The sequence below is a fragment of the Falco naumanni genome, chromosome Z (genome assembly GCF_017639655.2).
Source record: "Falco naumanni isolate bFalNau1 chromosome Z, bFalNau1.pat, whole genome shotgun sequence".
Classification (NCBI taxonomy): domain Eukaryota; kingdom Metazoa; phylum Chordata; class Aves; order Falconiformes; family Falconidae; genus Falco; species Falco naumanni.
Window position 1 is genome coordinate 32,428,770 of NC_054080.1, and position 27,766 is coordinate 32,456,535.

At 39.8% G+C, this 27,766-nt stretch overlaps 1 protein-coding gene across 3 annotated transcripts in view; it reads right to left on the bottom strand.

Moving 5' to 3' along the window:
* LOC121080899 (E3 ubiquitin-protein ligase KCMF1) overlaps positions 1 to 27,766 on the bottom strand; it is a 55,052-nt gene that overhangs the window by 699 nt on the left and 26,587 nt on the right. For 2 of the 3 annotated variants that reach the window (XM_040579259.1, XM_040579260.1), the window contains 5 exons: positions 25,723 to 25,890; positions 16,020 to 16,159; positions 8,666 to 8,767; positions 4,520 to 4,694; positions 1,638 to 1,920 (listed from right to left, as the gene is read on the bottom strand). In XM_040579259.1, the coding sequence (XP_040435193.1) occupies positions 1,638 to 1,920; positions 4,520 to 4,694; positions 8,666 to 8,767; positions 16,020 to 16,159; positions 25,723 to 25,890 (868 nt within the window). Of the gene's footprint in view, positions 1 to 1,637; positions 1,921 to 4,519; positions 4,695 to 8,665; positions 8,768 to 16,019; positions 16,160 to 25,722; positions 25,891 to 27,766 lie in introns of those variants that run through there. The other variant, XR_005825521.1, reaches the window with a different exon arrangement.

Here is a 27,766-nt window from a genome sequence, read left to right on the forward strand (position 1 = left end):
GCACAGAAAGGCACTTGAAAACCACCCCAGGACAGTCCTGCTTGCCATTTGTACAGCTCTGGCAGTACAACAGGCGTGCAATTAACAAACCACCCTTTCCCTGTTGCTACGGCAGCATTGAAAGTGGAGCCCAACCCAAAGCTACAGGAAAATAAAATAAAAAAATTTTGCAACATTTCCTGCTATTCAGGAGTCTTTTAGGGAAGGCTGCTGTGATTTCCTAGACTCTCATTCATTATATGCCCATTTGCTTCCACGACAACTTCTAAGTTCACATAAGTTCACAATACATTATTGCATACGTAAGGCCTATGGATTCCCAAGGCACAATACAATGTTCATCCCACCACTTCTCCTAGGTCATAGTGCATACCCCTATCAGCAAGGAAATCGCTCACTCCAACTCTGAAAGTCACCACCTGTGACATCTGCAGGTACTCTGATTAAAGTTTCTCAAGTAAGAATGAGTTTCTGACTGAAAGATACCACATGGTATTATTTTGCACTTAGATGCAGATCCAATTGACTCAAATCCGGGTTTCTTGACACAGGAGCTGTTAAAATGCCCACACTCTTTCACCATATCAGACAGACAAGAGTATGTATGGGTGGGTGTGGCAGGGCAGATGTGGAAAATATTTTTATTTCAATTCAACAGCCAACCTTCTAAAAGAACTGGAATGACACAGTGGGTGACTTCTTCTTAAAATAACCCCAGGATCTAAGTATAATTTCTAAACTAGACGAGTATTCTGTTAATTAACAGCTTCTTTTATTTGCTTTGTTATCCAACCTCTAAAATAATTAATATATGAACCCTTATTCAACCTTCAGCTTTTACTAAAGATTAATTTCCTATTAAACAATACTATCTTCTGACTCTCTCCCTCTCCACTGCAGCTCAATTATGTGCTAGTATCACTGGAAATGCACTTGTTTTGTTGGAAATACTAGGGGGGACGAGCACAATTTAGTTAAGAAATACTCCTTTTGTTCCTCTTGAATCTAAGATCTTGAAGTTTTAAGGGAAAATCTCACAACTTCAAACAGAAGTGCAGTATGTTGTCTACAAACTTGATGAAGGATCTGACAGAAGTCACAAGTAACTTATTCAGCCAAAACTCAAACCCACCTTCCTTTTCAAGGTTTGCAGAAATGCATACGCAAGTCTAATACTTTAAACAACTCCTAGCGGCATCAAAAAACAGTACAGCATATTTGTAAGATTGCCTCCCTTTTTTGCAGACACCACCGCAAGACACTTCCACAGCCAGCTCTTGGGAGTCAGCTTTCCAAAAGCAGAACAATTCCTTTTGGGCCAGCTATAAACTGTACTCTTGGGTACTGAATAACTGGTTTTACTTTCTTTAGTTAGAAATGTGGATTGAAGCAAGATTTATGTATTGCATATTCTGTGACCACTGCTGATATCTACTGTGAATATATTCTGTATGATTAATTAGCTTGTTAACTCTGGGATATTACTTGATCAGTTACTGCTTTACTAGGGCATGTGCTTAACTCCAAACGTTTCAGCTTGATCAAGCTCAGTTTCATTGAGCTCTATGTTCCTATCAGAACTAAGGCAAACAGAAACGGTAAAAAGTAAACACAAGCAAATACACCGAACAAGTTACCTTGTAAGAAGAAACTGGGAATTCTGGATAGTCTGCTGACTGTTTTCTGTGTTAGATGTGTTGGGTGATGTTGTAGATTGTGTCATACTGGTGTTGACATTGATCGTGTTGGTGCGTCTAGTTGCATTGCGTGCAGTTTCCAGCTGTTGTCTCGCTGCCTGTGCATGTTGTCTTTCCAACTGCAGTTGCATCTGCAGCTGCTGTAACTGAGAAGCAGAAGGGCCAGAGGAGTTGAGCTGTCCTCCTGCAGAACGCCTCACGCCTGATAGCTGAGATAAAAGCTCTGCCAGAGAAGAGAGAGTTTCTACAATGAAAGATCTCAAATGCGTTACGCAATAAAATCAATACACCCTGAATTCCAGTGCATCAGTTGCTTTTTTCAAGCAAAAAAATCGAAGAAGAAACAATGCCGAAGAGCCCATGAAGCTCTTGAAAAAAGTCCTAGCATTCAACGTCTCAAAGGATAAGGACAATTAAAGACTAATTTATGCAGAGTTATTCCAAGTAAGAAGTCAAAGTTTAATGCCTGCAAAGTAACAGAAGACCAAATGTACAGGAAAAGCCTGGCAAATGACGTCCTCTGCAGCAATTCTCTGAAACTTCAAGTCAAAATAGCAACTGACTAAGAAACAACTGCATTTTGGCTTTGGATGGTGATTTCATTTTCCTCTCAACAAATGTTCCCTCAAAACACAGGCTTTAACTTCCCAAAATCCCAGAGGGAAGCTGTGCTGCAGCAAAAAGAGAAACATCATACTATTGCTTCAAACATTTGATAACAAATATTTAATTAAGAAAACATATTAAAGTATTGCCTCACATCAAAACCAAAGTGGTCAATAATTTTTGCTGTATTAATTTTTATTTCTGCCAGAAGTACAGGAAGGCTTAGCAATTAAAAAAACTTTGTCCCTAAGTTTTCCAAAACAGCTGGATGGAATGCTTGCAGCAAGTTTCATCCACAAAGAATTTTTTGAAATAAGTATTAGCAGCAACTTACTGCTCAGTGCATTACTGCTGAATCTCTTGTACACCCTGCATAGATGGTAGTTATAGCACCTGCTCGCTGTAGTTGATGCAAGGGCAGAGGAAGTAGGGGATGATACTGCTCTTGCCCCTCACCTCTAAATTACAAAGTCATGACAATCTTCCTTCCATTGCATTAACAACATACAATCCTTCTAAATAAGGCTTTCTTTAAGGGAAGACGGCAAAACGCAGCTGTCTTCCATGTCAGGAACTCAGGATGGTCAAGCCATTTTTACCACCACTGATAGCAATGTTAAATAACATAATTCAATTGTACTTACTAGACTACAGGGAGAAAAAAAAAAAGTAAAAAAGCAACATGTTACCCATGTCATTTACTTTAGACAGAAAAATTCTAGTGGTCTTTCCTATCTATTACTCCAGTAAAAGGGAAGACATATGAAACTTACAGACAAGATTTAAATGTATTTAATCTCACTGCAAGTTAAAGCATAACTTAAAGCTTTGATTACAGCAAAGCAGTGTTTTGGAAGCAGATGTGAGCTCCAGACAGAGTCCTGGTGTAAGAAGCATACCCAGCTCAATATGCAACTGAACTATAAATGCAAAACCACGGCTTCTAAAAAAAAATTAAAATTCAGAAGAACACCATTTAATCCCACACTTAATGCTGCTAAGTGGGAAGGCCTTGTGGGGCTGAAAGCAAATGTTAGCTGGAGACTTTACAAACACCCTCCCTCCTTGAACAAACTCTAGTCCTTTTTAGATCCTCCTGTAACCCCACTTGACTTATTTTCTTCTCTTGATGGAATACTTATTCCCAGCAAATGGAATGAGTTAGATCAGGTACTGGGCCAGCAGAGCACCAGAGCCAGCAGAAGGTGGGCAAGGGGACCATGATTAAGAAAGGCAGTAGAACCACAGCTCTCCTTTCAGGGGCAATGCCTCATTGAACTGGCTGGCTGGTTACCTCCTTCTGAAGAAGTCACAACATGATAGCAGGAAGCTCCAGTTTAAGCATTATGCCTTCTTGGCACCTAAAGCAAAGGTGGATTATGGCAGAAATTCTGAGGTTTCCCTGACACAGTGGCACATTCGAAGGCTACTGCATAAAAACATTTAGATTTCCCCTTAGGTAAAGTTTTATTTGTTTTCAGAACTGTCTTCATTCTCTGTTTTTGGTCTCCTGTAAAAAGAAGGTTTTTTTCACATCAAAGCTAAATGTATGCCAAACAAGTTATTCCTGGGAATCCTAAAGACACATCTTCATTATTTTCTGGTGTTGAAAATGAGACACGCTTCTCCTCCCCACAGTGTTTCTAAACTTGACCAAAATACACTGCACATATTGCAACAGTACATTTATATAAGAATTTACAAGTACACAAATAAAATATATCCATGACATTACCAAGTCAGGCTTTCAAACAGCAGCCTGAATGCAAGAGAACATATTTTATATGTCCATTAGTACTCAAACTGAGCTAATTTCATGTTCATTGAGACAGATACTCCTCCATAAACACTTTAATCCACAGGCAAATTAACATGGTATATACTAAAGTAGGTGATGGAAGTTGGACACACTCACGTGCAAAAGTACACAATACCCATGCATAGATCAGATTTGGGTATAAATCTTACACCATCTAGAATTACAAGCAAAAGCTACAGGCAGCAGTTTCAGCTTCAGCATCTCTATGCACAGGCCCTGTGCCACTCCAGCCAAGCACACTGTTCACCTGCAAGCAGCCATCAGCCACACTTGCACAGTGCAGAGTATCTATACACGCACCTTAATAACAACAGAAAGCAGGGCAACTATTATCTTCAATTTTACTTCCTCCATGTAAGAAGGACACTAGGGTAAAATTTGTGGTTATAGCTCTTACCAGCTATAGGATCCATGGCTTCTCTATTGCTTGGAGAATACGAACTCTGAGAAGATGAAAGCCCACCAGGGGAACTGGTAGTAAAGTGCATGTTTGATCTACGTGCACGGGGGCCTCCCAAACCCCGACCTGGGTGGAACATCCTACGTACGTGCCGAACACCGCTGGATTCATCGTAACAAGAAGTTAAGAAAACAGAACTGACTGGCATTGAGTATTAAATGACAAGGACATTTGACGGGTAAAACACTCAGATGCACATTGTTCTTCATTCATAAAACAGAGATTAAATGTGATGAAGCAAAGCTAAGGTACACTGTAACTATGGTGCAAATCAGATTTACTGATCTGAACTGAAGATACCAAGTGCTATGTGCACCAAGCTACCTGTATTTCTTCAGATGTTTATGACATCTAAGATCAGGATTAATGTCTTAAGTTTTTTTTAGATCAAAGTTTTCTACTTGGTAATCTGAAAACTCCGACAAAAGCGTGTTCAGCCAAGCTTACTACAGATATGAGTTTACTCTCCCTCCCCAATTCTTATGTTATGTACTGAAAATAATAAAAAAGTTTATTTCCACTCCTATCAAAAGTACATAATTACTGTATTCCTTCTGACTTTTTTACTTCATGCTTTTATCCAAGAAATTTTGTCACTTGTCCTTAAGAAATTGTACTGTTTCCAGAGTATTCAGTACTTAGTCACACTCCTTTGTTTCACCTTTCCTCTTTTAGCCAAAGAAATGCCACTAATTCCAATTATAACAATGCCTTTCATTTCCCCATTTTCCCCAACTTCTCCGTATCAGATGCTTCTATTTCAAGTCATGCCTTTTATGTATTCTAATTTAAACTAAGAGACAAACAACAAATTATTTAAAGATTACTTTTGTCAGAAAGTTGTTAACATTCATTCCTCCAAGACAGTCCAGATAAGGCTTCCTTTTGTTTTAAAAATCACTAGTATAATTCACTAGTGCAAAACGAAACAGCATAGGCTTGAATATTTTCTTTTACTGTTACTTGTCTTTTACCTTAGATCCTCCTATCTCCTACTTTCTTTATTTTTATAATTGTATGCTTACCACTCGTACGGTATCCATTGCTGTGCAAGAGTGAAGTTCAATGTACTTTTCATAAAACACAGTTACAATGTACCTCAGGATGTCATGGAGGTAAAGAACTTAAGACTGAAAGAAATGAATGGACTCCTCATGGCAAGAAAAACTTCTGACTATTACAAAAAGATGTTACACAACGTTTGCCTCTTTCAAACCTATTAGTTATGCTACACTGTAAAACACTTAAAATCTAGGGTGTAAGAGGAAAACCTCCCCTGCACAGAACACACTTCACCTAACACTGCGTGCAGCTGTACCTCTGAGCGTGCTAAAACTGGATGCTGCTGGAGACAGGACAGGAAAGGCCAGTATATCTGGGGATTTTTCAAGCACCGTACTGTGGGGTAACTGTCCTAACCACAGTTTTTAATGTGTTTTGAGATAAACATCCTTCCTCAAAGACTAGCTAAGTATGCACCCAAGTCTTACCATCTACTTTGGAGTAAGAAAAACCTTTGTGAACCTTACCTTGGGACAAATAGATAAAATGAATAGCCACACAGGAACTATTCATACAACTGATGTGAAAAGCTCTATTTTAATGAATTTTTAAATATTTTTCTGCTAAAGCAAGAAACTGGGCTTTAAAGAGTTGTCCCCTGACTGCAGGAATAAAGGACACACCTTGCAATGGGTGCAGAAGTTTTATAATGAGAAACACATGTAGCCTTCTGGGACCACTTAAGAAAAAAAAAAACAACCAAACAAAAACAACAAAACAAAACCCCAAACCAAAATAAACCACACTTGTATAATCAGTACTTGGAAGATGAGGCCACTCCTTGAAACTCTAGAAGACTCAACAATAAAACCTCACAATAAACTGCAACAGTAATCTTCACTCCAGAAAAAGTGCAAGCAGGGAGCCTTCTCTCCATCTCCTTTTTGTCCGTGCAGGCTGTTAGCATGGAGAGTTGTTCTGTACAGCTTTATCTCCATATGAACGTGTTTAGAACAGCCATGTAGCAGTATCAGAGAGCAAATTTCTAACAGCTCCCTGACTTGTGACAGTTATTCTTTTCCATGCTGCCAGACCCTGGATGAAAAGGGGCACCTCCTCTTCCTTTTTTCCTGTTTTAGACCTAACTGTTGCTAGACATCATGTAGAGTACAATGTGTCACTTCAGAATACACTTCTCACCAGTTCTGGAGACTTGAGAACGCTGATCACTGAAGCAATAGTGTACAAGCAGAAAATTCTACATGCATTGTCTTTATACTAAATCACGGACAACGTACTATCAAAATATATCCAAGGAAGATCCATTTTGGGATGAGTGATGTTGAAACCTTGCTCTGTATTTGAAAAGATTGATTCTTCTAGCTCAAATTAAATACCCAAATGCAAAGTAATTTGGTGGCATCTCTGATATTGGAAGGGAAGAAAAATCTGCAGAAGCATGAACTCTAATCAAACGTCTTGTTCATTTCAGTAGGAAACTAATTTCAGTGTGTAAGTGCGAAAATGTAAACCTCCTGGCCTACAGAGCAGTTAAGCCAATGCTGGAGGACCACAGTTTGATCTTTGGTACATTGCTATGTAGTTATTACTGATGTAAACTTTCATAGAAAAAGCATATGAGGCAGGTGCTATGAAAACCCTCACAACTGGTAGAAAGAGCAGAACTAAACCGATACAAGAAAAATTGCTCAGCTACTCACTTCACCAGTCATCAAGCAACATCTCAGAGCAGTCCAAAGACCAGGAAAGATCCAATGGTCTGGAAGATGCTCTCCCCTCACCAATCTCATCCCACCTCCACCTGAAAGGGAGGATGGCACGACTGCACTGGGGGACACCTGACCATGGATGCCTCAGACCAAGCTCACGTGGCCAGAGCTACCATATTCAGCACCTTGTTCCACTCCACAGGGAAAGGCAAAGTAGAGATAACAGCTTTTATCTAACTTTGTAGTGTTGTTTGCTTTATTAGTTACTACTTCACAGAGCCAACACCCAAACTCCTTTGTCCTGATCAAATTATTGTGTAGTAATTAACACACGTATTTAGCCTGTCCTGACCTTAAACTATGGTAATGCTAACAAACTTAAATGCAATCACACATCAACTGAAATGGAGCCATCTCCTTAAATTCTGCCTGCCTTCTGTTAGCATAAAAACCTCCAGTTGCTAGGGCTTGGATTATTTTTTTCCCTTTCAAAAAAATCTTTAAACAAAAAAAGCCACTATCAAAGTAATAATGTAGTCCTTTTGTCTGTTTAAATGAGACACAAAAGAATATTCAGAGAGATCGGTTACTGTAGGGAGGCTACATAGCCTGCATGTCATTAAATAAAAGCCCAAACCAAAATATGTTTCATCAGTTAATCTTTGGGAAGGATAAAAAAAAATGTAAAAAAAGAAAAATATTCCTAGAACAAGGATAAAAAAACCCCAATAGTTCCAGCTCTTCGGCCATCAAGCTGATTGTTATACAGATTTATCTACAGAAATCTGCATAACCTGCTGCCAAGGTAACTGAAAGACAACACCCCACTTCCCAGGAAATCTGCAAGTTTTCTGAGTTATATTACAAAATATCAGTAACATCAATAAAACTGTATTATTAAAACAAGGTGTTTAAAGTAGTTAAGCAAGTTTAAAATAACTTCTCAAAACCAGCTAAGCTCAAGTAATCCTCAGACCATCACGTTCATGTCACAAGTACTTACAGCACACTACTGAATCTGGATACACAAAGCAGCATTAAGACTAATGATCACGCAGAATAAACCACACTGCAAGCAGAAAAACCTCTCAGTGTCAAAATTCTTAAATGTGTTTGCTGTTAGAGAAAAAAGCACTTGGTAGTCAGGTATACCTACTGTCTATTCACAATCTGGCATTTATCTTTTTTAAACCATCTAATGATACATATTTTTTTTTGACATTAAGACCTTCAGCAAGTTAAGTTCCAGGAAAATCAGAGGTATGACCCTTTGACTACAAAAATCAAAACAAGCAGTCATGGCTACTAAATGAAACAGTCTAGCCCCTTTGCCTCAGTGTGGAAAGGATATTAAATCTCTAGGAGCTCTGTGTTCCAGTGTAAGATGAGCTGCAAAGTCATCTGTGACATGATTCGGATCCCCTCCAGGTAACGCAGCACATATTGGACAAATCTGGAATGACAAAGCAAGAAAAAAACCCAACTTTATATATTTTACACAAACAGAACTCATATCATTGAGTCAATCATTAGACATTGATTCTTACGCTTTAAAAATCACGTTCTATCACAAATACCTAGATAGCAACATATTCAAAAAACCCAGAAAAGGTATTCAAGTGCAGACATTAATTTAGACATCTACTACTTTATGATTTTCAGAACACTGTGGAAACCAGAGCTAGAATTTTCAAATTCAGTTTGCAATGTCTTTGTATGCCAACTCTGCCACAGACAGTAGAAGTAGAGTCTGATTATACAGCATTACTATTAACCTGCTTGAATCTAATCCCAGCAGAGGAATCAGAATGAAATCACACGGTAAGTATTTGCTGAACTATCAAACTTCAACCACCCACTGAATGATGTACCACTTATCTATAGGATGATGTACTTATGTTTATCTAAAAGTTGGGAAACGTCCAAGGACCCTTACTGGTAACATGACGGATGTACTAATTGCTAAGTCCTTGGATTTGTCATCTTTGAAAAGGCTATCTGGGCCTAAGTTCCTGTTTATACAACGTGGCAAAGGCAAGGACTTAAATCATGGTCACTAGTTTAGCGAGATATGTAAAAGAGTTCCTGGAATTGTAATGAATATGTAAACAATTTCCTGGAAAGTTAATGAATAGGTATGAGTAGCTTGTATAAAGAGGGGGCTGAAAGGTTCCCTTGGTGGAGCGATCCCCCCTGCACCCAGCGCTGCCGAATAAAGATAACCTCCGCTCGCTCGAATATTGGTGACTGATTCTTCAAATCACCATCCAGGCAGTTAGGTGTAACTACAGGTTTGGCAGAGAAGGGCTGATCTCTATATCCCTACACAACAGTATTTTTGGAGAAGACCCTGTCATCTGCCTTTGGGTTTTTGGTTTTTTGTTTAAACCAAAACACATGTTAACTAGGTAGACAACCAGTGCCATTACCATTACCAAAATTATGACTTGTTTCTTGAATGACTCCATGAACAGCTTGAGAAGCACCTTCCATTTTTCTTCACAGTAGCTTTGCAGACTGATTTTAGAATTTTACAGATGGCAGACAAAAAAAACCCCAAAACAATCCATTCCACAAAATTCTCCCCCCAAATGCTACGTGCTCAAATTAACAGCACTTTTACAGTTAAATGCAGCTGTTGTCTATGAATCTATCTCTCTGTTCCTCACAGTCAAATAGTCTTGACTTTATGGAGCAACTCGGGCTGCAACATAAAGCTCAGGTTCCCAGTGTTCCTCATGCATATACTCAAAGTTGTTGACAGTAGATCTCAAGAGACCACGAGTGTTAAGAACATCTATGTAATAAGGACCCACATCTGTCTTACTCTTTTGGAGCAGAGGACAATGTCTTGAAATAAGTTTACTGTAAAACCTCAGCTGCTTTTGACAGCAGCTACTGTATCTTTAGTGCCACTTCAATTTTAGCAGTCAGGTCTAAGCAGAAAAGCAGGTATTTTAAAAGTTTTTTGCTACAACCTCCTTCCCCTTTACCTTCAATGTTCAGCATTTTTCTTCACAGAGTTCCTCCTCCTCTTCCCAGATTTTTCACCACTACAGAAGCCATAAGAGCAGACGTGCCAGAGAGCAAAGGCAACTTCTATAATAATACCCAACTATGCCAGTATATCATACAGCTACCCAGTAGGGACACAGGAATGGATGTATGTTTGACAGATAGTTCTAAAGTCCATAAACTTATAAATAAGCTGCTTAATCTTCAGGAATGTGTTTCATACCAACAGGAGACAACACCTTCAAAGCAACCTTTTTTCATTAAGCTACTCTGAGGAAGTGGAACCGCAACGTGAGAACAACACGCTTCTGGAAGTGGCCACAGAAAGTTCTTTTACTAACAGGACAAAGGTGCTATGAACTGTGCATATTTGCCTGAAAAAGAGATACAGTTCTCAGAACAAACATCAGCTAAGAAAAAAGTTATAAGGAACAATGAGAAGGAGAAGGGAATTAAGTATCCTAACCCAAATTTTAAACATGAGCTGAACTTCCAAGAATTCTCTTAAACATGAACTAAATTTCCAAGAACTCTCTGGGAAAAGTTACTGAAGCACTGTTGCACATAACAAAAATTTGATTACACGTAACCTCTAGCAAAATCACAACAAAGACTGCAGCATCACTGGTTAAGTGTGACACTGCTAAAAATCATTGTTCATAGAACACACATGAGTAAATGATGCAGATGAAAGGAAAACACTGTCAGAAGTTTCTCTTGAAGCTACCATCATTTGTGTTAAAAAAACACGTTACCCTGAATAATGTCTGAGAGACAATTACGATGTCTTAAGTCAATCATTCACACAGAATACCCAACCAGATTCCAGAAGTGTGACTATATTACCACAGTAATATAACCAGACTGTCTCAGATTGTCTATTTCGTTACCGCAAGAAAAACTCTTCTCAATTTTACCAGCAACATATCAAGAACCTAGCCCTTACAGCCTAGTTACTGCCTTGCTAGACGTGAGAAAGTGGCTGCAGGGCAATGTAATACTACTGAATTTGCATCTCTTCTCTGAAATGACATTCAAAGATGACATTTGATGAAGTTTCCTAAAATGTTTGTATTTACAATGCTAGCAGACTTCTAGTTGAATGCTGCATTTTACTTGGAACCGTTGACTGACTTGAAATCCAATGCCAACAATAACAATCATCATGCTGACAGCCTGATTATTCTGTGCTTGCCTTGTAAATCTTACCATTACCCTTGGACATTTACTTGTGAAGAAATACTGGTAATTACTGTGGCTTTAGTATTCACCAAAATTGTACGATTTATTCTTTTAAGTGTGTAACCTTAGAGACTTAATAAATCACAAAACTTGAGACTACTCCCACAGACATCAGTATAACTCTCTATTAAATTGCCCAGAACTAAAACCAATCACCTCTGAAGAAATATCATCAAGCTCTCCTCATGGAGTTCCTCTCCAGTACCTCAACAGGCTGGTGCCTCTCCAAAGTACCCGTACACTACTGCACATTCAGGATGTGAAAGTCAAAGGCAGCTTTGGCTGCAGTGGCCTTAAGAAGGTGGAGTTCAGCATCCTGAAGGCAGGGAGGAAGATGAAAAACAAGCTCATAACCTTGTCCTTCAGATGAGCAGACTCTGACTGCTTCAAATTCCTCCTTGCAGGAGGCCTGTGGGATAAGGCTCTGGAGGGTGGAGGGGCTCCAAGAAAGCTTGTTAATATTCAAGGATCTTCCCCTCCAAGCTTAAAAGTGTCCCATCCCAATGAATATGAAGTCAGTCAAAAATATCAGGAGGCCTACATGAATGAAAAACAATCTCCTGGCCAAGCTCAAACACAAAATGGTAGCATACAGAGGTAACCCTGGAGGAATACGGAAACATTATCTGAGCATCCTAGGACAAAGTAAGGAAAGCTAAAGCCCAAATGGAATTGAATCTGGTGAGCAATGTCAAAGGCCACAAGAAGGGCTTCTAGAAGCACACAGACAACAAAAAGACAACTAGGGAAAATGTGGGCTCATTGCTCAAAAGACAGAGGACCTGGTTACACAGAAAAGACTGAAGGAGTAAATGCCTCCTTTGCCTCAGTCTTTACTAGCAAGACCAGCCTTCAGGAATTTCTTCAGAGACCGGGGGAAAGTCTGGAGCAAGGAAAAGATTGCCCTGGTGGAAGAGGATTAAGTTAGGGAATACTTAACTGAACTGGCCATATTCAAGTCCATGGGCTGTGATGGGATGCACCCACAAGTGCTGAGGGACTTGGCAGATGCCATTGCAAGGCTGCTCTCAACAATTTTTAATCCATCGTGGTGACTGGGAGAAGTGCCTGAGGACTGCAGTAAAGCAAATGTTACTCCCATCTCAAAGAATGGTAAGAAGGAGGACCTGGAGAACTACAGGGTGGTCAGCTCACCTCAATCCCAGGGAAGGTGATGGGGCAGCTAATCCTGGACACCATTTCCAGGCACATCCAGAGAGAAGAAAATCAGCAGGAGCTGTCAGCATGGCTTCACAGAGAGGAAGTCATGCATGCATGACCAGCTATGATTGCTCTGGTATACAACTGGAGAGCAGTGTATATTGTCTACCTGGACTTCAGTAAGGCCTCTAACACTGTCTCCCATAGGATCCTCATAAACAAGCTATCGATGCACAGGCTGGATAAGCAGCAAGGTGGAGTGAAAACAGGCTTAATAGATGGCTCAGAGGGTGGTGATCAGTGGGAATTTTGCTGATGACAAAACTGGGAAGGGTGGCTGATATGCCAGAGCATCATACTGCCATTCAGAGGCTCCCCAACAAGCTGGAGAAATGGACCAGCAGGAACCTCATGAAGTTCAACTGGGGCAAGTGTAAAGTTCTGCGCCTGGGCAGGAACTACATCAGGCACCAGCACACACCAGAGGCCACCTGGCTGGAAAGCAGCTCTGCAGAAAAAGGCCTGGGGGTCCTAGCGGACCATGAGCTAGCAATGTGCCCCTGTGGCAAAGAAAGCTAATGGTGTTCTGGGCTGCTCTAGTAAGAGTGTTGCCAGCAGGTCAAGGGTGATGGTCCTTTGCCTCTATCCAGCACTCGTGAGGCCACACCTGGAGTATTATCCCCACTTCTGGGCTCTGCACACAGGGCAAGCATATACTGGAGAGAGTTCAGCAAAGGGTTACAAAGATGATTACAGGACTGGAGCATTTCTCTTATAAAGAAAAGCCAAGAGAGCTGAGACTGTTCAGCCTGGAGAAGGGCAGACTAGGGGGAAATTATGAATATAAGTACCTGAAGGAAGGGTGAAAGAAGGACAGAGCCAGGCTTTTACTCAGTGGTGCCCAGTAACAGGACCAGAGGCAGTGGGCACAAATTGAAACACAGGAGACTCCTCATGAACATTAGGGAACATTTTTTTCACTGTGAGGGTGATGAGCACTGAGACACAGGTTGTCCAGAGAGGCTGTGGAATCTCTACCCCCTCAGAGACATTACAAAGGTGCCTGAATATGGTCCTGGGCAACCAGCTGTAGGCAGCCTTGCTTGAGCAGAGAGTTGGACAAGATGACCTCCAGAGGTCCCTTCCAACCTCAGTCTGTGATTCCTGTCCACAAGTACCTAACGCTGCTGTACATACCAGTGCCAAATACTTGAGAAAAATCAGCAGAAACTAAACTTCTTATCTGAACCACTGTGAACAAAAAAAAAAGGCAAAATTCAACAGACCAAAAATACTTTGACTTATTCTTTGAAAAACAGGGAGGGAGCTGTAAAAATAAAAAAAGTGATTCCATCCCTGTAAACTTCCCTTGAAGACCTACAAATAAATACATAAAACAAAACAACTTTGGAAGGACAAAGATGCTACAAAGACTGCAATCTCAGTATCTAAACAGAAATAATTGCTTCGAAACCTAGGAACACATTTAGAATCTAATATTTGCCTCTTCAGTAATGTTGTAGCCTTTCACTACATACAGTGAGACTGCAGTACCCAAACAGTTCTACGTGCAGGCACACTAATCACAAAAGCTAGATTCAAAACTTACCAGAATCATACAATCGTATTCAAGGATTAAAAGTATTGTCCTTTATCACTGCTTGGAACAAAGATGTAACAGAATTGCAGGCTGACTCATAAAAAGGAAAGCCTTTTTTTTTTTTTTCTTCAACACATACAACTCTTTCAGGAATCGGTGGAGTAGCAGGTGTCTAGAATCACAAATTTAGGCTTTATGTACTGAGTTCCAGAAGTCACAGCTGCAAACAAGGATGTGTCAAATCAAAAAACCTGGAACCTTAACATTCTGTGTCAGGAACATATCACTGACATCAAGTGGTGCAAATCAGAACTGCAATACTAAGCCACCAAGAAAGTCAACCAGAGAGAACTTTCAATGGTTGATGCTACGTTTGGAAGTTGCACAGTTAAAGAAAAACACAAGGAGATGATAAAAATTGCAGTGTGTCACTAAATTATAATCCCACAGTGCAACTGATTGTGACATACACTGTTTCACTTTGCATTTTTTTAAGAAGGATCAGAGCACCTTGGAGTCTCAAAAAGGTGGATGTAGAGGAATGAAGCTGGGTTAATTATCATTGATAATACACAACTGTGGGTTGGCTTCAGAGGCGGCAGGTTGGCCAATGTAGATAAGGCGCAGCTGTGGCTGGTTAAGTGGCTGAGTGTCAATGAAGAGAGAGCAGGCAAGGAAGAAGTAGAGAGAGAACACATCCTGCCTCTACAGGGTGTGAGGAGAAGGCAGCAGAGGGACTGTATGAAGAGTATGCTGGTATAAGGTGGTGAAAGACCTTGTTGCAGCTTGATAGTCTGGAGAGTGCTGCAACAGGTGGACAAACCACCCCCATCACTCGTTCACACAAGATCCTTAATAGGCCTGGAAAGGAAAGGTTCATTTTCTTCCACAGAATCCCCTGGAAGTTAAGAAAACTAGAAGACCAGAACAGAGAACCTATTTATAAGTCATTTCTTCACAATGTATTAGTGATGAGTAATCCACTTCAAGCATTCACATTTTCCTAGGAATCTCCTGGTACAACAGTTAACCAGAAAAAGAACACCTGGATGCTGTTCTGCTAACCTAGTTTCTCCTACCCCCAAAGACAATCAGGATAGCAGGAGCTAACACCTCAGATAAGCGTCAAGAGAAATACTTTAAAGAAGTGCATTTTTAACCCTGTGAAGTGTCCTACTGCTTAGGGATGGGAGAAACCCCTCTGCTTTAACAGTAATAGTTTCAAAGAATGACAACTTCCACTGCATAAGTACACCAGGTCCATTACAAAAGCTCTCCGAAAACCACACCAATCTGCCTGCATGTCTTCCTTTCTTAGAGTTACAAAAGATTGTCACAGCTATAAGCTTCTAGGACAATTACATACTGGTAGTGAAAAGGGAGACATAGCTACACAGAATAACCACGAAAACATTCTAAGTTTTGCCTTACAGGATAATAAACTCCTAAACATGACAGCCTTTACATCAGGACAACCAAACAGCAAGCAAGCTCATTTATATTATAATACCCATGAAACACAGAAGAATTTTCAAGTCACCATCAAATGTAGGTACATCTCACAAAGCATTTAAATGAACTCATGCTTCAATAAAGTAAAAGAACAGGAAGATACCGATTTTCTAGAAGAAAGATTCTTTTTAACCTATTTTTACCACAGCTGAAAGCCAATTCTGAAGTTTCTTACCACTTCTGTTGATGTCTCTGCATGCTCAGAAGTAACATGGTCTTGAAGAGATGTTTCCGTGTAACCCATTTTCCCACAATAAGGACAAGTGAAAGACTGTGGCTGCTCTACAGAGAAAGCTTCTCCACCATAGTACAAATCTGGAACAAAAAGTGTTTAAGTAGAGGTTACTTCAAAGCAGTATCATTGTTTATTTTGTTCAGGTAAACCTCTTTTTAAGTATACTTCAGTGTAATCACTGCCAAATTAATCATCTGGTATTTAATTGAAATGGCTATTTCAATCTTGTATGTAGGCCATATGCTGATATCCAAGAAAAGTTCAATTACTGATGACAAAACCCAGACAGACTACATTTCATTTCCATTAGCAAACATAACACAGCTTTCTATTATTCAGTAGAAGCGAAGACTCCTATGATGATGATGATGGTACTGCCAAACCTTCACTTTTCTGCCACCTTATCCCATGTACAGGGTCATCTGCAGTATTTTTCAATCATAAGGTGACTGTTCAAAAGCTGAACTCTCAACAGTACCTCAAAAATACAGATTTAAATTTAGAAATCCTTAGTGATACCACATGTCAATCTTCATGCCATAGCTGAACCAATCCTTAGCAATAAGTGGTTTTAGAAACGTCTCAAATATATAATGTAGAAGATTGATAGTGAAAAGGTATCTAATTAACTGTTACATACTGGTTGCAACTGTTAGGTGTGTTGGATGTAAGCACTTTTGCATTGCTGATGAAAAGCAGGCACTTTTAAGTTGCCAGCACAGAAGTTCCTCAAACTTAACACAAAAATTTATCACACCATGCAAGAAAAGCATGCTTTTCTCTCTCCTCCTCTGCAGGTACTATGTATTCTACATGAAACATGAATGAACTTCACATCAAGATAAAAAGTGTGACTTTCTTCAGCAAGTAATTTAAAATCTTTTCACTGGCATTTTTTCTAGGACTCACTGATAGGGAACTGAAAAGTATTTTCATAGAATTATGACTATTCTGCTATAAATTAAAATCTGGACAAGTCTGGACAGATACTAGACCTCATATTCTGCACCGCAGGGCAATATCTATCTATCTAATGTGTTAGGAATATGTCCTTCTGACAGTTTTAGTCACAGCTTCCTAAGGTTCAGGACATCTGCTACTGACCTGTCTTCAGGACATGACTAGGAAGAACAGAACATTTTTGTTTCTGCAGCTTTATAAAAGATGAAACTTTAGCTAAAAACGTACATATCTATAATCCACTATATTAACAGAGAGTATTTTACATGTAACTAGATATTGAGGGTTAAGACTCCCCAAGAGTATACCGGAAATGAACTTCTTATGAACACGCTAGTACACAGAGTTAAAGACACAGAAGAACCTGACTGAATGCACGGCAGAATAAAGTTTACGTTCAGTAAGTCCCCGTTCCCCTTTATTTAGAAACTGCTTCCAGAGAATTGAAATGCCGGAGGATGAAAGATACCCCTTTAAAAACCATGCTAAGGAATGCCCAAGTAGACAGACAGCCTTACCAAAGAAGAAACACTACCTGACACACTGAACATTTTAACTGGCTCATCAACTTAACTATCACACTAAACTTGATGAGTACCATCCTGAATCTAGGTTCATTTATTCACATACATATGAGGAAAACATTATGTCCAACTATACAAAGTAAAAAGTTCCCAGCCTGCCAGTTAAGTCTTAGTTCTCCAAATTAGCATTTGAGGCTCCATTAAATGTTTTATACAATAAGGCACAGAAGTAATTTTCCATTAGAGAACGGAATTGTGTACCAGATATCACTAAAACTGAAAACTATACAGACTGAAAGTCAGCATGAAAGTAGGTTGGAAGACATGCCCAGATTAGATCGTGATCTCCCAACCTGAAAGTCATTTATATAGTACTGACACAAACAGATACCTGGAATCATTATTAGAGGGAAATCCCAAAGGTCTTTGCACAACATGCATTAGGACTCACTTCTGAATGCATCTGAGTCACCCAACACATGAACAATAGGCATTTCCTTGACAGGTTGTCAGGCATTCAGCTGGCATCCTAACAAGACGTGTGGTACATCTTACTGCAAAACATACGTCCGTACCTGATCCTCTGCAAATCCACAGGAAGAACCAGTGAAGCTATTAAAAGGAAGGTCTACCTTCCCGCATTTGTGGGAGAGGCCACTGGTCAGCACTTAAATATGCCACATTCAGCTGAAGACAACAACACTACCAGACTAGAAAAAAACCTTCTTAGAAACTCTTAAATCTGCTTGTTTGTTTTATAAGCTAAGTATCAACCAGCTTTAGAGTATTCAGAATGCTCAGACCCAGGAAAACCAGCAAATTCCACCACATCAAAGCTTTTAAAACTATCTGTAGTTATCCATTTCTCACAGTAAGCTTATGTTTATTCCATATGAGTAGACTGATATTACAATTACTCTGGCAGGTGTCCAGAACACCTGGGTCTGAGGTAGGATTACACCATTAGCACTCAGAATTCTGACAGTCCCTACGTACAGGTGTTAAGCAACATCATCCTACAGGATGAACCAATTAGATTTACTCACATGCACAACTATCTTCTGAGTTGAATAGCTTCTCTAAAATTACAGCACACATTTTGCAGGTGTTGACCAGTCTTGTTTCCAAGTCTTCCCCTTCTCCTCTTATTTACATGACATGCAATAAAGACTTATATAAAAGTTAACCTACTCCAAGTTTGAGGTTATGGAGACTGTTTCAGATATAACACAGAGAGATTGACATAATTCACATAACTTCAAGATTTTGCAGCTCCTAACCATTGCCACTTCAGTACGTATTTCACTAAGTAGTACTCCTCTGGAAGTTTCTCCAAGAATCAGACTCCTATTCTGATGAAGCCAAAAACCTGAGTGGGGGTAAAAAAATTACAGTGATGTAGCATACTCAAATACAAAGAATTTGCGTATGTCATGGTTTCAAATGTGGAAAGCATGAACAAGGTTTACATGGAACAAAGTTCAAAGCAGTTGAACAGTCCCTGAATGGAACAGCCATGCAGACTTGGGAACAGATACTATTTCAGAAAAATACATTTGCAAGGCAAAGGATTCAAAACGATTGTTGTCTAGAACAGATAAATGCAAAATGTTCCAACGAAGATGGATGAAAGAATTCTCCTTGAAAAAAATCCTCCTCTAGAAAAATTCTAATTAAAGCAGCTCAATACACAAGTTGTTACAGTACATGGCAAGAAGGAAAGCTTTAAAAGCGTTCTTACTTCTAACAGTGTCATTGCACAGAGGAAATTAAAACTTCAGTTCTCATTTTTTCGGTGTCCTAACGACAGAACAGAGTTGGAACTTAACTAAAGATTCTAGGAACAAAATAAGATGGAAACACTATATTGTTCTCTGAAACTGAAGTAGAACTTCTGCAAAAAAATTATGCAAACCTGTACCAACAGCAAAAATGCCAGTCACAAATACATCAAAAGCTAATGACAGTTTGTTTAGTTGATCCTCTGATTTCCTTCAAGCTTTCATGATGATGATTAAATGCCTATTTACTGATTGGAAAGCTGAAACTCTCCATCACTGCAAATATACATATACATACGCAAAAACACCAAGTCAAATTTTCCTTTGAGGACTCTTTCTAGCTGAATAGACTAATTTCTGGCAACTTTCCAAGTCCTGGCATTTTATATACTGATGTGCATAAAACAAGGTGATCACTCAAAGGGGCAAGCGAATGAAAAAAGGGGTAAGTCATCTTATTCTTTACAGGATTTCCATATCAAAGTAACTTCTGCATCTACTATCTAAAAAGAAAAAAACCACTCCTCAGTTTCTGAGGATCTAAATCATCTCAGATCTGATCATCTAAAACCCTTTACCTACAAACTTCACTACTTCATGAATGTAAGTATTTTCAAGTAAGGCAGAAGTACCAACTTCCAACTTCACAGCTGAGCAAACAGCACAAGGCCACAACTGATCTGCAGAGAGTGGTAAACAGATTAGCACACAGGTAAAAATATCTTTTCAGTCCAGCTGTCAAAATTCCAGCAGTACACACTGTTCTATCACAGAGGGGAAAGATTTGATGAGTACTGTCAAATCCTGTCTCTCACCCCTGCTTTTGAATAACATGAAACAACCCATTTATTAATTTAAAAAATTAAACATCTGAGTTCTTTCCAGCCTCCTGATTATCCTGCTGCATGTTCTCTCATGCATACTTCCTTCTCCTTCTTTCTCATAATACACAGCAAACATACTTGCACATGCAAAATAACAGTCTTCCTCTGGAAAAAAAAAGTAACTAAAAAATGCACCTGCCAGAAGTGAAATAAGTCACTGGCAAATCCAAGTATTTTTCCTTTGGAAGTTTCTACCTCCATTCTTCCTCCTCAACTTCAGTCTTTCTCCACCTCTTATAATCAAAACCTGTCCCTCTTCTAACCCGAAACACAGGTCAACAGGTAAGTTTTCTTTTAAACTGTAACATAAATTAAAAAGAAAGAAAAAAGCTGGTAATTAAGTGACATCATGAACCCTTCTATCTAATTTTAGCACTGAAGTTACAGAATGGATATTTCTCCACCTGAGAAATTCTTTTGCAAGAACATAAAAAATCCTAAAGATTATGAATAGTCATGTTACTGACTTACATTTGCTAAGGAAGACCCTAAGAATTAGAGGTAGTATGGGAAAAAATTAAGAGGCCATGCCTCCATGGCTGCAGAAGCAAGGCAACCTACAAACGTATTACTGTTTTCATTTACAGTTGTATTACCGTTACGATGCAACTGGCCCGTGACCAAAGAATTATCCTTTCTGATCACAAAGAAATCTTTCAGATAATGTATTTCAGTTCTTTCCAAATACCTTTCCACACAAAAGCAGGAGTCCATAACTCTTAACTCCTCTGGACCTGTAAAGCCCTCTTTTCAAAGTAGCTAAGAAGACAAAGTTGCTTAGTAAAAAAGAAAAATGGAGTAAATCTCAGCCCTCTTGCTTATGAATTAGGGGAAGAACACAAAAAAGTAGAAGGATCAGGATACCATCTAAAGTGGACTCAGCAACAGTTTCTGAAGTTAGATTTCAAGCTCAAGTGTTTAGACACGACAGCTTTTCTTAAAAAAAACAACACAACCTGCCCCAGCTCTCCAAATTTAATGTGAAATCTCAACAAAATATATGAGCAGGTTTGCTTTCTTATCCACCTATAGGGACACACTGCTTGTATTTAATGTTTAAATTTAACTCACACATTCCTGAACTTGGCAGAAGGTTAGCAATGGGACAGAAGTACAGTAGGATTCCTTAGATAAAAATCAAACTTTCAAAGAGATTATTCAGGACTTTTATTTTCTAACAGCTTGTCCTTGGTTTCTGTTAAGACATATTTCTTTACAAGGGTACACAGCAGTCAGGAATTTTAGTTTCACTTTTCTTCTTAAAAGTGCTGTAATTTTAATTTGATATATATATATAGAGAGATATTTTAAAATGTTGGTATTATACAAGTTCTATTATTTTGATTTTTTCCCCCGATGTTTGAAGAAGCTAAGTGGTGGCAACGCACAACATTTTACAAATTATATATATTCCTGTATTAGTGATCAAGCAGCTGTATTATTCAAAATGGTATTACCCTTAAAACTGGTATTATTTCTGTTTTGCTGCAGATTATCTGAATGAAAAAATTCTAAAACATGCTATATACTTTACTATAGATAAATGACATTCACCTATGTCCTATTTATAAACATCTGCATAAAGGCATGGGCCAACAAGAGTTTTATGAAATTCAGCCCAGCCCTGCCCCAAGCAGGCAGGCAAGCAGCAGCTCTGAGGAGAGGCTGCTGGGTGCGGGAAGAGGGGACAGCGAGCTCGGCTGGGGCCAGCCATGTGCCTACAGCAGTGAGTAAGGGTGATCCCCTCAGCTCAGCACCCAGCAGCCTCCTCCAGGCACTGCATCTCCTTTGGCACCTCCTAGTACAGGGGAAACATCAAGCTGAGGTGAGCTCAGCAGGCGGCCATTAAGATGGCAAGGGCTGGAGCACCCGACCTGTGAGGAGGCTGCAGGGCCAGCGCTGGTTCAGCCTGGAGGGGACAGCTTTGAGTCACCTCGTGGCTGCCCCCACGCCTACAGAGGGCGAGGACTATCAAGGAGACATAGCCAGGCTCTTCCCAGTACTGCAGTACTGGAGGACAAGGGAATATAAAGAGAAACATTTTCCCTGACACAGACGGGCAGTAGAACAGGATAACCAAGCACTCCCTGTGCAACTCCCGTTCCTGCAGGTTTTCCAGACCCAAGTGGGCAAAGCCCTAATTAGCCTGGTCTGACCTGACAGCTGGGAGCAGAAGGTTGAACCAGAGACCTCCAGATACCCCTTCCAACCAGAATTACCTTACAGCTGACCCTATGAAACAAAGACACACAGTGATACAGCTGTAATGCTCATCTAGACTGTAATACTCTGTAATCACCAGCATTGTTCTGCTTTACAGACGGGAAAGACCTGCTCCCCACAGGTGAGATCTCTACTTGCCTCACCTGGAACCCTCCCCTTTCACTACAAAGGCATGCAAGAGCCATGTCTGCTAGAGTAAAATGCCAGCTTGGTTGAACCTGGAAACAGCTGCTCATTCCTTCCAGTCAGAGCATCACGATCACAGTCTTTCAGCGAGTTTCCAATACAGCTATGCCTAGAATAAAGAAACAGCATGCCCTCCATTTTTCTTCATAGAGTTTCATTAGCTGCCAGTCTCGCCATTCAACCTCAGAGACACATGGTGCTGGGCCAACTGCTTGGGTGTCAGACAGGCTGCCGGGGTGGACAGCGATTATTACGGCTGGTATTCGGTTGTTTGCCCAGCAGCAGCTGGGTGTTTCCTTTTCCCGGCAGGCATCAGGGCCCTGAGCTGACAAATCAGCCTTAGCTGCCTTGACCAGCCTCAAGCCAGACCTCCACACGCCCTTTGCCCATGGGCTAGATCTAAGGCCTGACCATCTGGCCATGCAGATGCTGCAGCTGCACCCAGCCCTCCTCCTGCCATAGATGTATCTCCTGCCTGCACGCCAGTGCTGACCTGTCACACTGGCTTTGCCCAGGACTGTCAATGGGACCTGCTCCTGTTACTAGCCCTGCCCTGCACACAGTCAGTGAGGATGCTGCCCCTGCCTGTGCTCTGGTCACCCCCAGCTCCTGGTTTGTTATGCCTTGTGAAGCAGCCCTGGTCTTGCTGCTCCTCACAAATAAAGAACCACATGCTGAAGCCATGAATGAGCACAGAAGCTAATGAAGATGAGAGAGGATTTGCATCCTCTTTGCCAGTACTGAGCAGTCTCACAGCAGCGCCTGCTGCTGCTGCTCAAAGGCTGGGTCAACTAGCTGGGGAGTAGCTCTGCTGACAAGGACTGGGAGATCCCAGTGGACAGCAAACCAAACGTGACTCAGCATTGTGCCCCTGTATCACTGAAGGCAAACAATGACATGGGCTAGATCAGCAAGAAAAAGGCCATCAAAACAAGACATGCAATTATCCTACCTTACCTGGCACTTAGGCAACATCCTACATCACTAGGAAGTGACTGAAGGCTTCATTACTTCTATGCCACTTAGTTTTACATTGTGAATCTTCCCCTGTATTATTTTCTTTTAACCCATTAATATCTGCCTCCTGGGTCGTTTTTCATATTCAGTAGTACCGCTATACTGACAACTATGAAATAGGTCATTCTAGATTAGTTCTAACGTTCATTATTGATTTTCTAATTAAACGTAACATTCCTTAGTTCCTAGGTTTTTGGATGTTCCTAAGTCACATGATCTTAGCTATACAAGGCCCTCTGAAAAGCAACTGTAGCTTGTCTAAGCATCTGTACAATATTGTACAGGAACACCCCTTTACGTTTTAACATTCTACAGAAAACTATAAAATAAAAACATCTGAATGACATCACAGGCCTTCCTGAGCCCTAAGGAATATGTTTATTCATAAGTATTCCCCCATTCATTCTCCAGTGTATAAGCTTACAAAGTCACTAACACTCGGATGCCACCAACCTTTGCCATGGTTCACAATCCAGTGATGATTTGCTCTTTCCCATTCCTATTCTACAGTGTTAATCAAACTAGAAGTCTTGCTGCAGAGCTGACCTGCAGTACTGGTTTTTTCCCCCCAGCTCTGGTTCTGTGGAAGCAATGCTCAGATATCAAGCCGTAAGAAATTTCTAGAGCCTGTTCTCTTATTCTTGTTATTTAGAGAAGCCACAGTACTGTAAACACCAACCAATGCAGAAGCAGCCTATTAACAATCTCAATACTTCACTGTAAACCTTCTTCCACCTCAACCTCTGTATTCTTCAAGTAGACTGAAAGAGCAAAAAAATAACCCCTCTCTGCCCCCACAACATACACAAATGTTACCCACGTGTAACATCCAAGAACAACTGTTGTCAAGGGGCTAACAAGTTCGAACTGTGCCTCTCAGTGACCAGAACCCTGAATTAATATACTGTACACACAGAATTTTACCTCATTAGTGAGACCAAAAAAAGAGAAACCCGAGAAGAAACATATGTAAGCTACAACTGTGGCATGCATTTTTGATAATGCACTAAATAATGTCCTTCCAAACCCTGGATTCCGAGGGCCTGGATTTCTGAAGTCATGACCAGGCAGTCTCAGGGCAAGTGGAGGCCTGAGAATTAAAAGAAAATGAAAGACATCTTCATTCAAAGGCTGTTTTGAGAAACCAACTGCATGTTTCTATATATAGCTGTTGTCTTACCTTTACTGCTATAAACTAGGTTTTACTTCAGTTTTAATCAAAGAGGTAAAGTAGTAATTTACCATTCATAAGACTTCAACTTTTGAAAAATCATCATGTTTAAAGAATTCACAACAAAGAACAACACAGCTGGAATCACTAAAAAAATTTTATTGAAATGATAGCCTTGCAGGCTGAACATAAAAACAAAATACATGTCCAGCATCAGCAACATCTTAGAGCAGTGGTTTGTCACAGAAGCATCTCATGAGTTACAACCTGTTATAAATATGATGCAATAGAAACAACAAGCAGGATAGGAGACAAAACCAATTTTTTTTTTATTTTAAATATTGGCATGGATTTACAGTCAGAAATAATTCTTAAATGAATAGACCTTCAAAGGAATTCCAAGAAGACTACATGCTAGTCCTTGCCTCTAATCTTTTATACTCGGTACAGCCCATCACTACCCCTACCTACAGTCCCGTATAAGCCACCAGTGAATTAACATTCCTACAAAATCTCACCAGGATTTTTCTGCTTGGACAGTGTGGCACTTGCATAAAGCATACTAGGGGAAGAAGGTTGCCACATCTTCTGAACTGGAAATTAATTAGGAGTAGTCATTCTTATTAAGTATATTTATTAGTCTGATAACAGCTGGCTATCAGCCCAAAATATTAAAATAATTTAAAAAATATATGTACCACTTAAGAAAAATATAACTCAGTTCGTGTATGCTAAAATGGAAGAAAACATAGCTGTTTTTTTCAGAAGATGAGAACTTGCTATTATTTTCAGTGTGCTAACAGAGGAAGTGATTAGTAAGTAGAAACATGAAACCCCATACTATGTTTGTAGATGCAACGTAGCAGCAAATTACCAGAATTTGAAATTATCACTTACCAAAATCTACTCTTGTTAGTATGCACTGCATTGGATGGTCAGTTGTATGCCTTGTCGTTGTTGCACCACTTTCATAACAAGTTGCACAGAGATCGTAATCGTAGCAAATTAAACACTTGTATCTGCGACCTCGAAAATTTCCTTTTAAACATGCATCACAGCTGACACCTGTAAACAAATAAAATTGCTTTAAAACAGCAAGAAATTAACTTTTTTTTATAAGAGGCAGATTTGTTGCTGTCACTGCTCAACAACTAAAAGGAGCCAGCCATCTCTGACATGTACAGCTGACTCAATTTTTAAATGTATTTATGTCTAAAGATACTGCTCTTCCAAATTCAGTATTTTGAAATCTTGAAGTAAAGTAAGGGTAGACTCAAGCACTTGAAATAATAATACGTTAAGTTACAAAATTTCTTCAGGCACATCTTCCTACAGGCACCTTTACATACTTTGACCATTCAGTTAGGAATCTTGGGCTAAACACTCTTAAACTAAACGGTATAATGGTTGATGGAGACACACAATCCCCACCCCCACACCCCCCAATAAGCAAACCAACTGCTGACAAAAATGCACTAGCTTTTCTGCCTTTACTTTTGCACTTCCTAATACTTTAATTCTGGAGAATATCGTAACCACCCCTGACATATGTGGGGTAGAAATTAGCAGCTTTTCTCATTTTAAATAAGAGGAAAAAGTTAACGTGTTTCTTGAAGTTAGGCTACATCCGTTCTCTCCACCCTATTTCTTTCTCAAGCTCAATCTTTATACTCTAAAGAAGCCACACTGCATGTGTCAGAGAAAGGCGTTACAGGTTCCAAAGGTTTTCATTTTTCTCTGTGTAGTTTCAGTTTGCTCTTGGTTACTTGGTTAAGTGCAGGCGAAATGTCATCACCTTGTAATCTGTCAAGTTAACACAAACTTCAATTGCAGCAGCAAATTCAGGGCCTCCATGAAAAGAAACCAGTGAATACAATTAAGGCAAGGTTTTCATCAATATCCCTTTCGGCATCAGCTAAGACATGTTCTTCATAGCATAGTACAAGAACAGACAACTTTAGAGAAATAAAACTGCCAGAACAAAATAATCACATTATTCACCTCCCTATATTTTAAGCCTAACTGCTAGAGGATTGCTGTTAATTACAGATTTTTTTTTACATTTTTTGTTGTGCTACTCCACTCTGGAGCATTTGAACAGAAACTTCACCACACCTAATGCAGGAATGCAACAGTAAGTAATTTCTTTAAAACCCCTGCGACTTGTTCAATGGCATCATTATTTAGATGAACAGTAGACAAAATTACTTTTTTCCCCCTTTAGCTTCTCTAGCTACAGGGATAGCTTAAGGCACTATCTAACAGTTTCTAATGTCTAAGCACCATGCTTGTATGAATACTGAACCTATTTCTTTAGTTGCCTCACTCAGTATCTACTTTGAAAGTCTCCCTGCATGGAGTAGCACTTTAAAAGAAAATATTTCAAGCATCTTTGTTAACAGCCTCAAAGAACTGCATTTTGAGGATGGCCCTGTTACCATCTTCAAAATTTTGTTTTGTTGTTGGGTTTTCTTAAAATCTTTCTCACTTGACATGCTTTTTTCTGAAGGACCTATAACAATCTTTGATGACTAGGACAGTGAGAGCAACCTAACTTCTGAGAGCACCTGTTTGTTAACTCTGTAGAATTAATTTAATTGCTTCATTTCATTTGTTTGCTTTTCCCATATAGAGATCGATAAAATTTTACCTATGCAGCATCCATATCTCCTCAACATGCTACACATAAAACACGTATCAGTTACTGGCAGCAGTGCAAGTCTTTGTTGCTTACTTAACTTTCTAGAAAACAAGTTGATCAGCAAGTTAGACACTGAAGTAAGGAGACTAGTTTAACCTACAGTCTGTCAGACACTAACAGCTTTCCTGATGAAGTATTAAGCCATGGTTCTCCAGTAAATTGTATTCTCCCCACTTTTTTTTTCCTTTAAAGGGCTCAGAACAGTTGATTTAATGCAGATGTAAGCCTCTTTGCAACAAA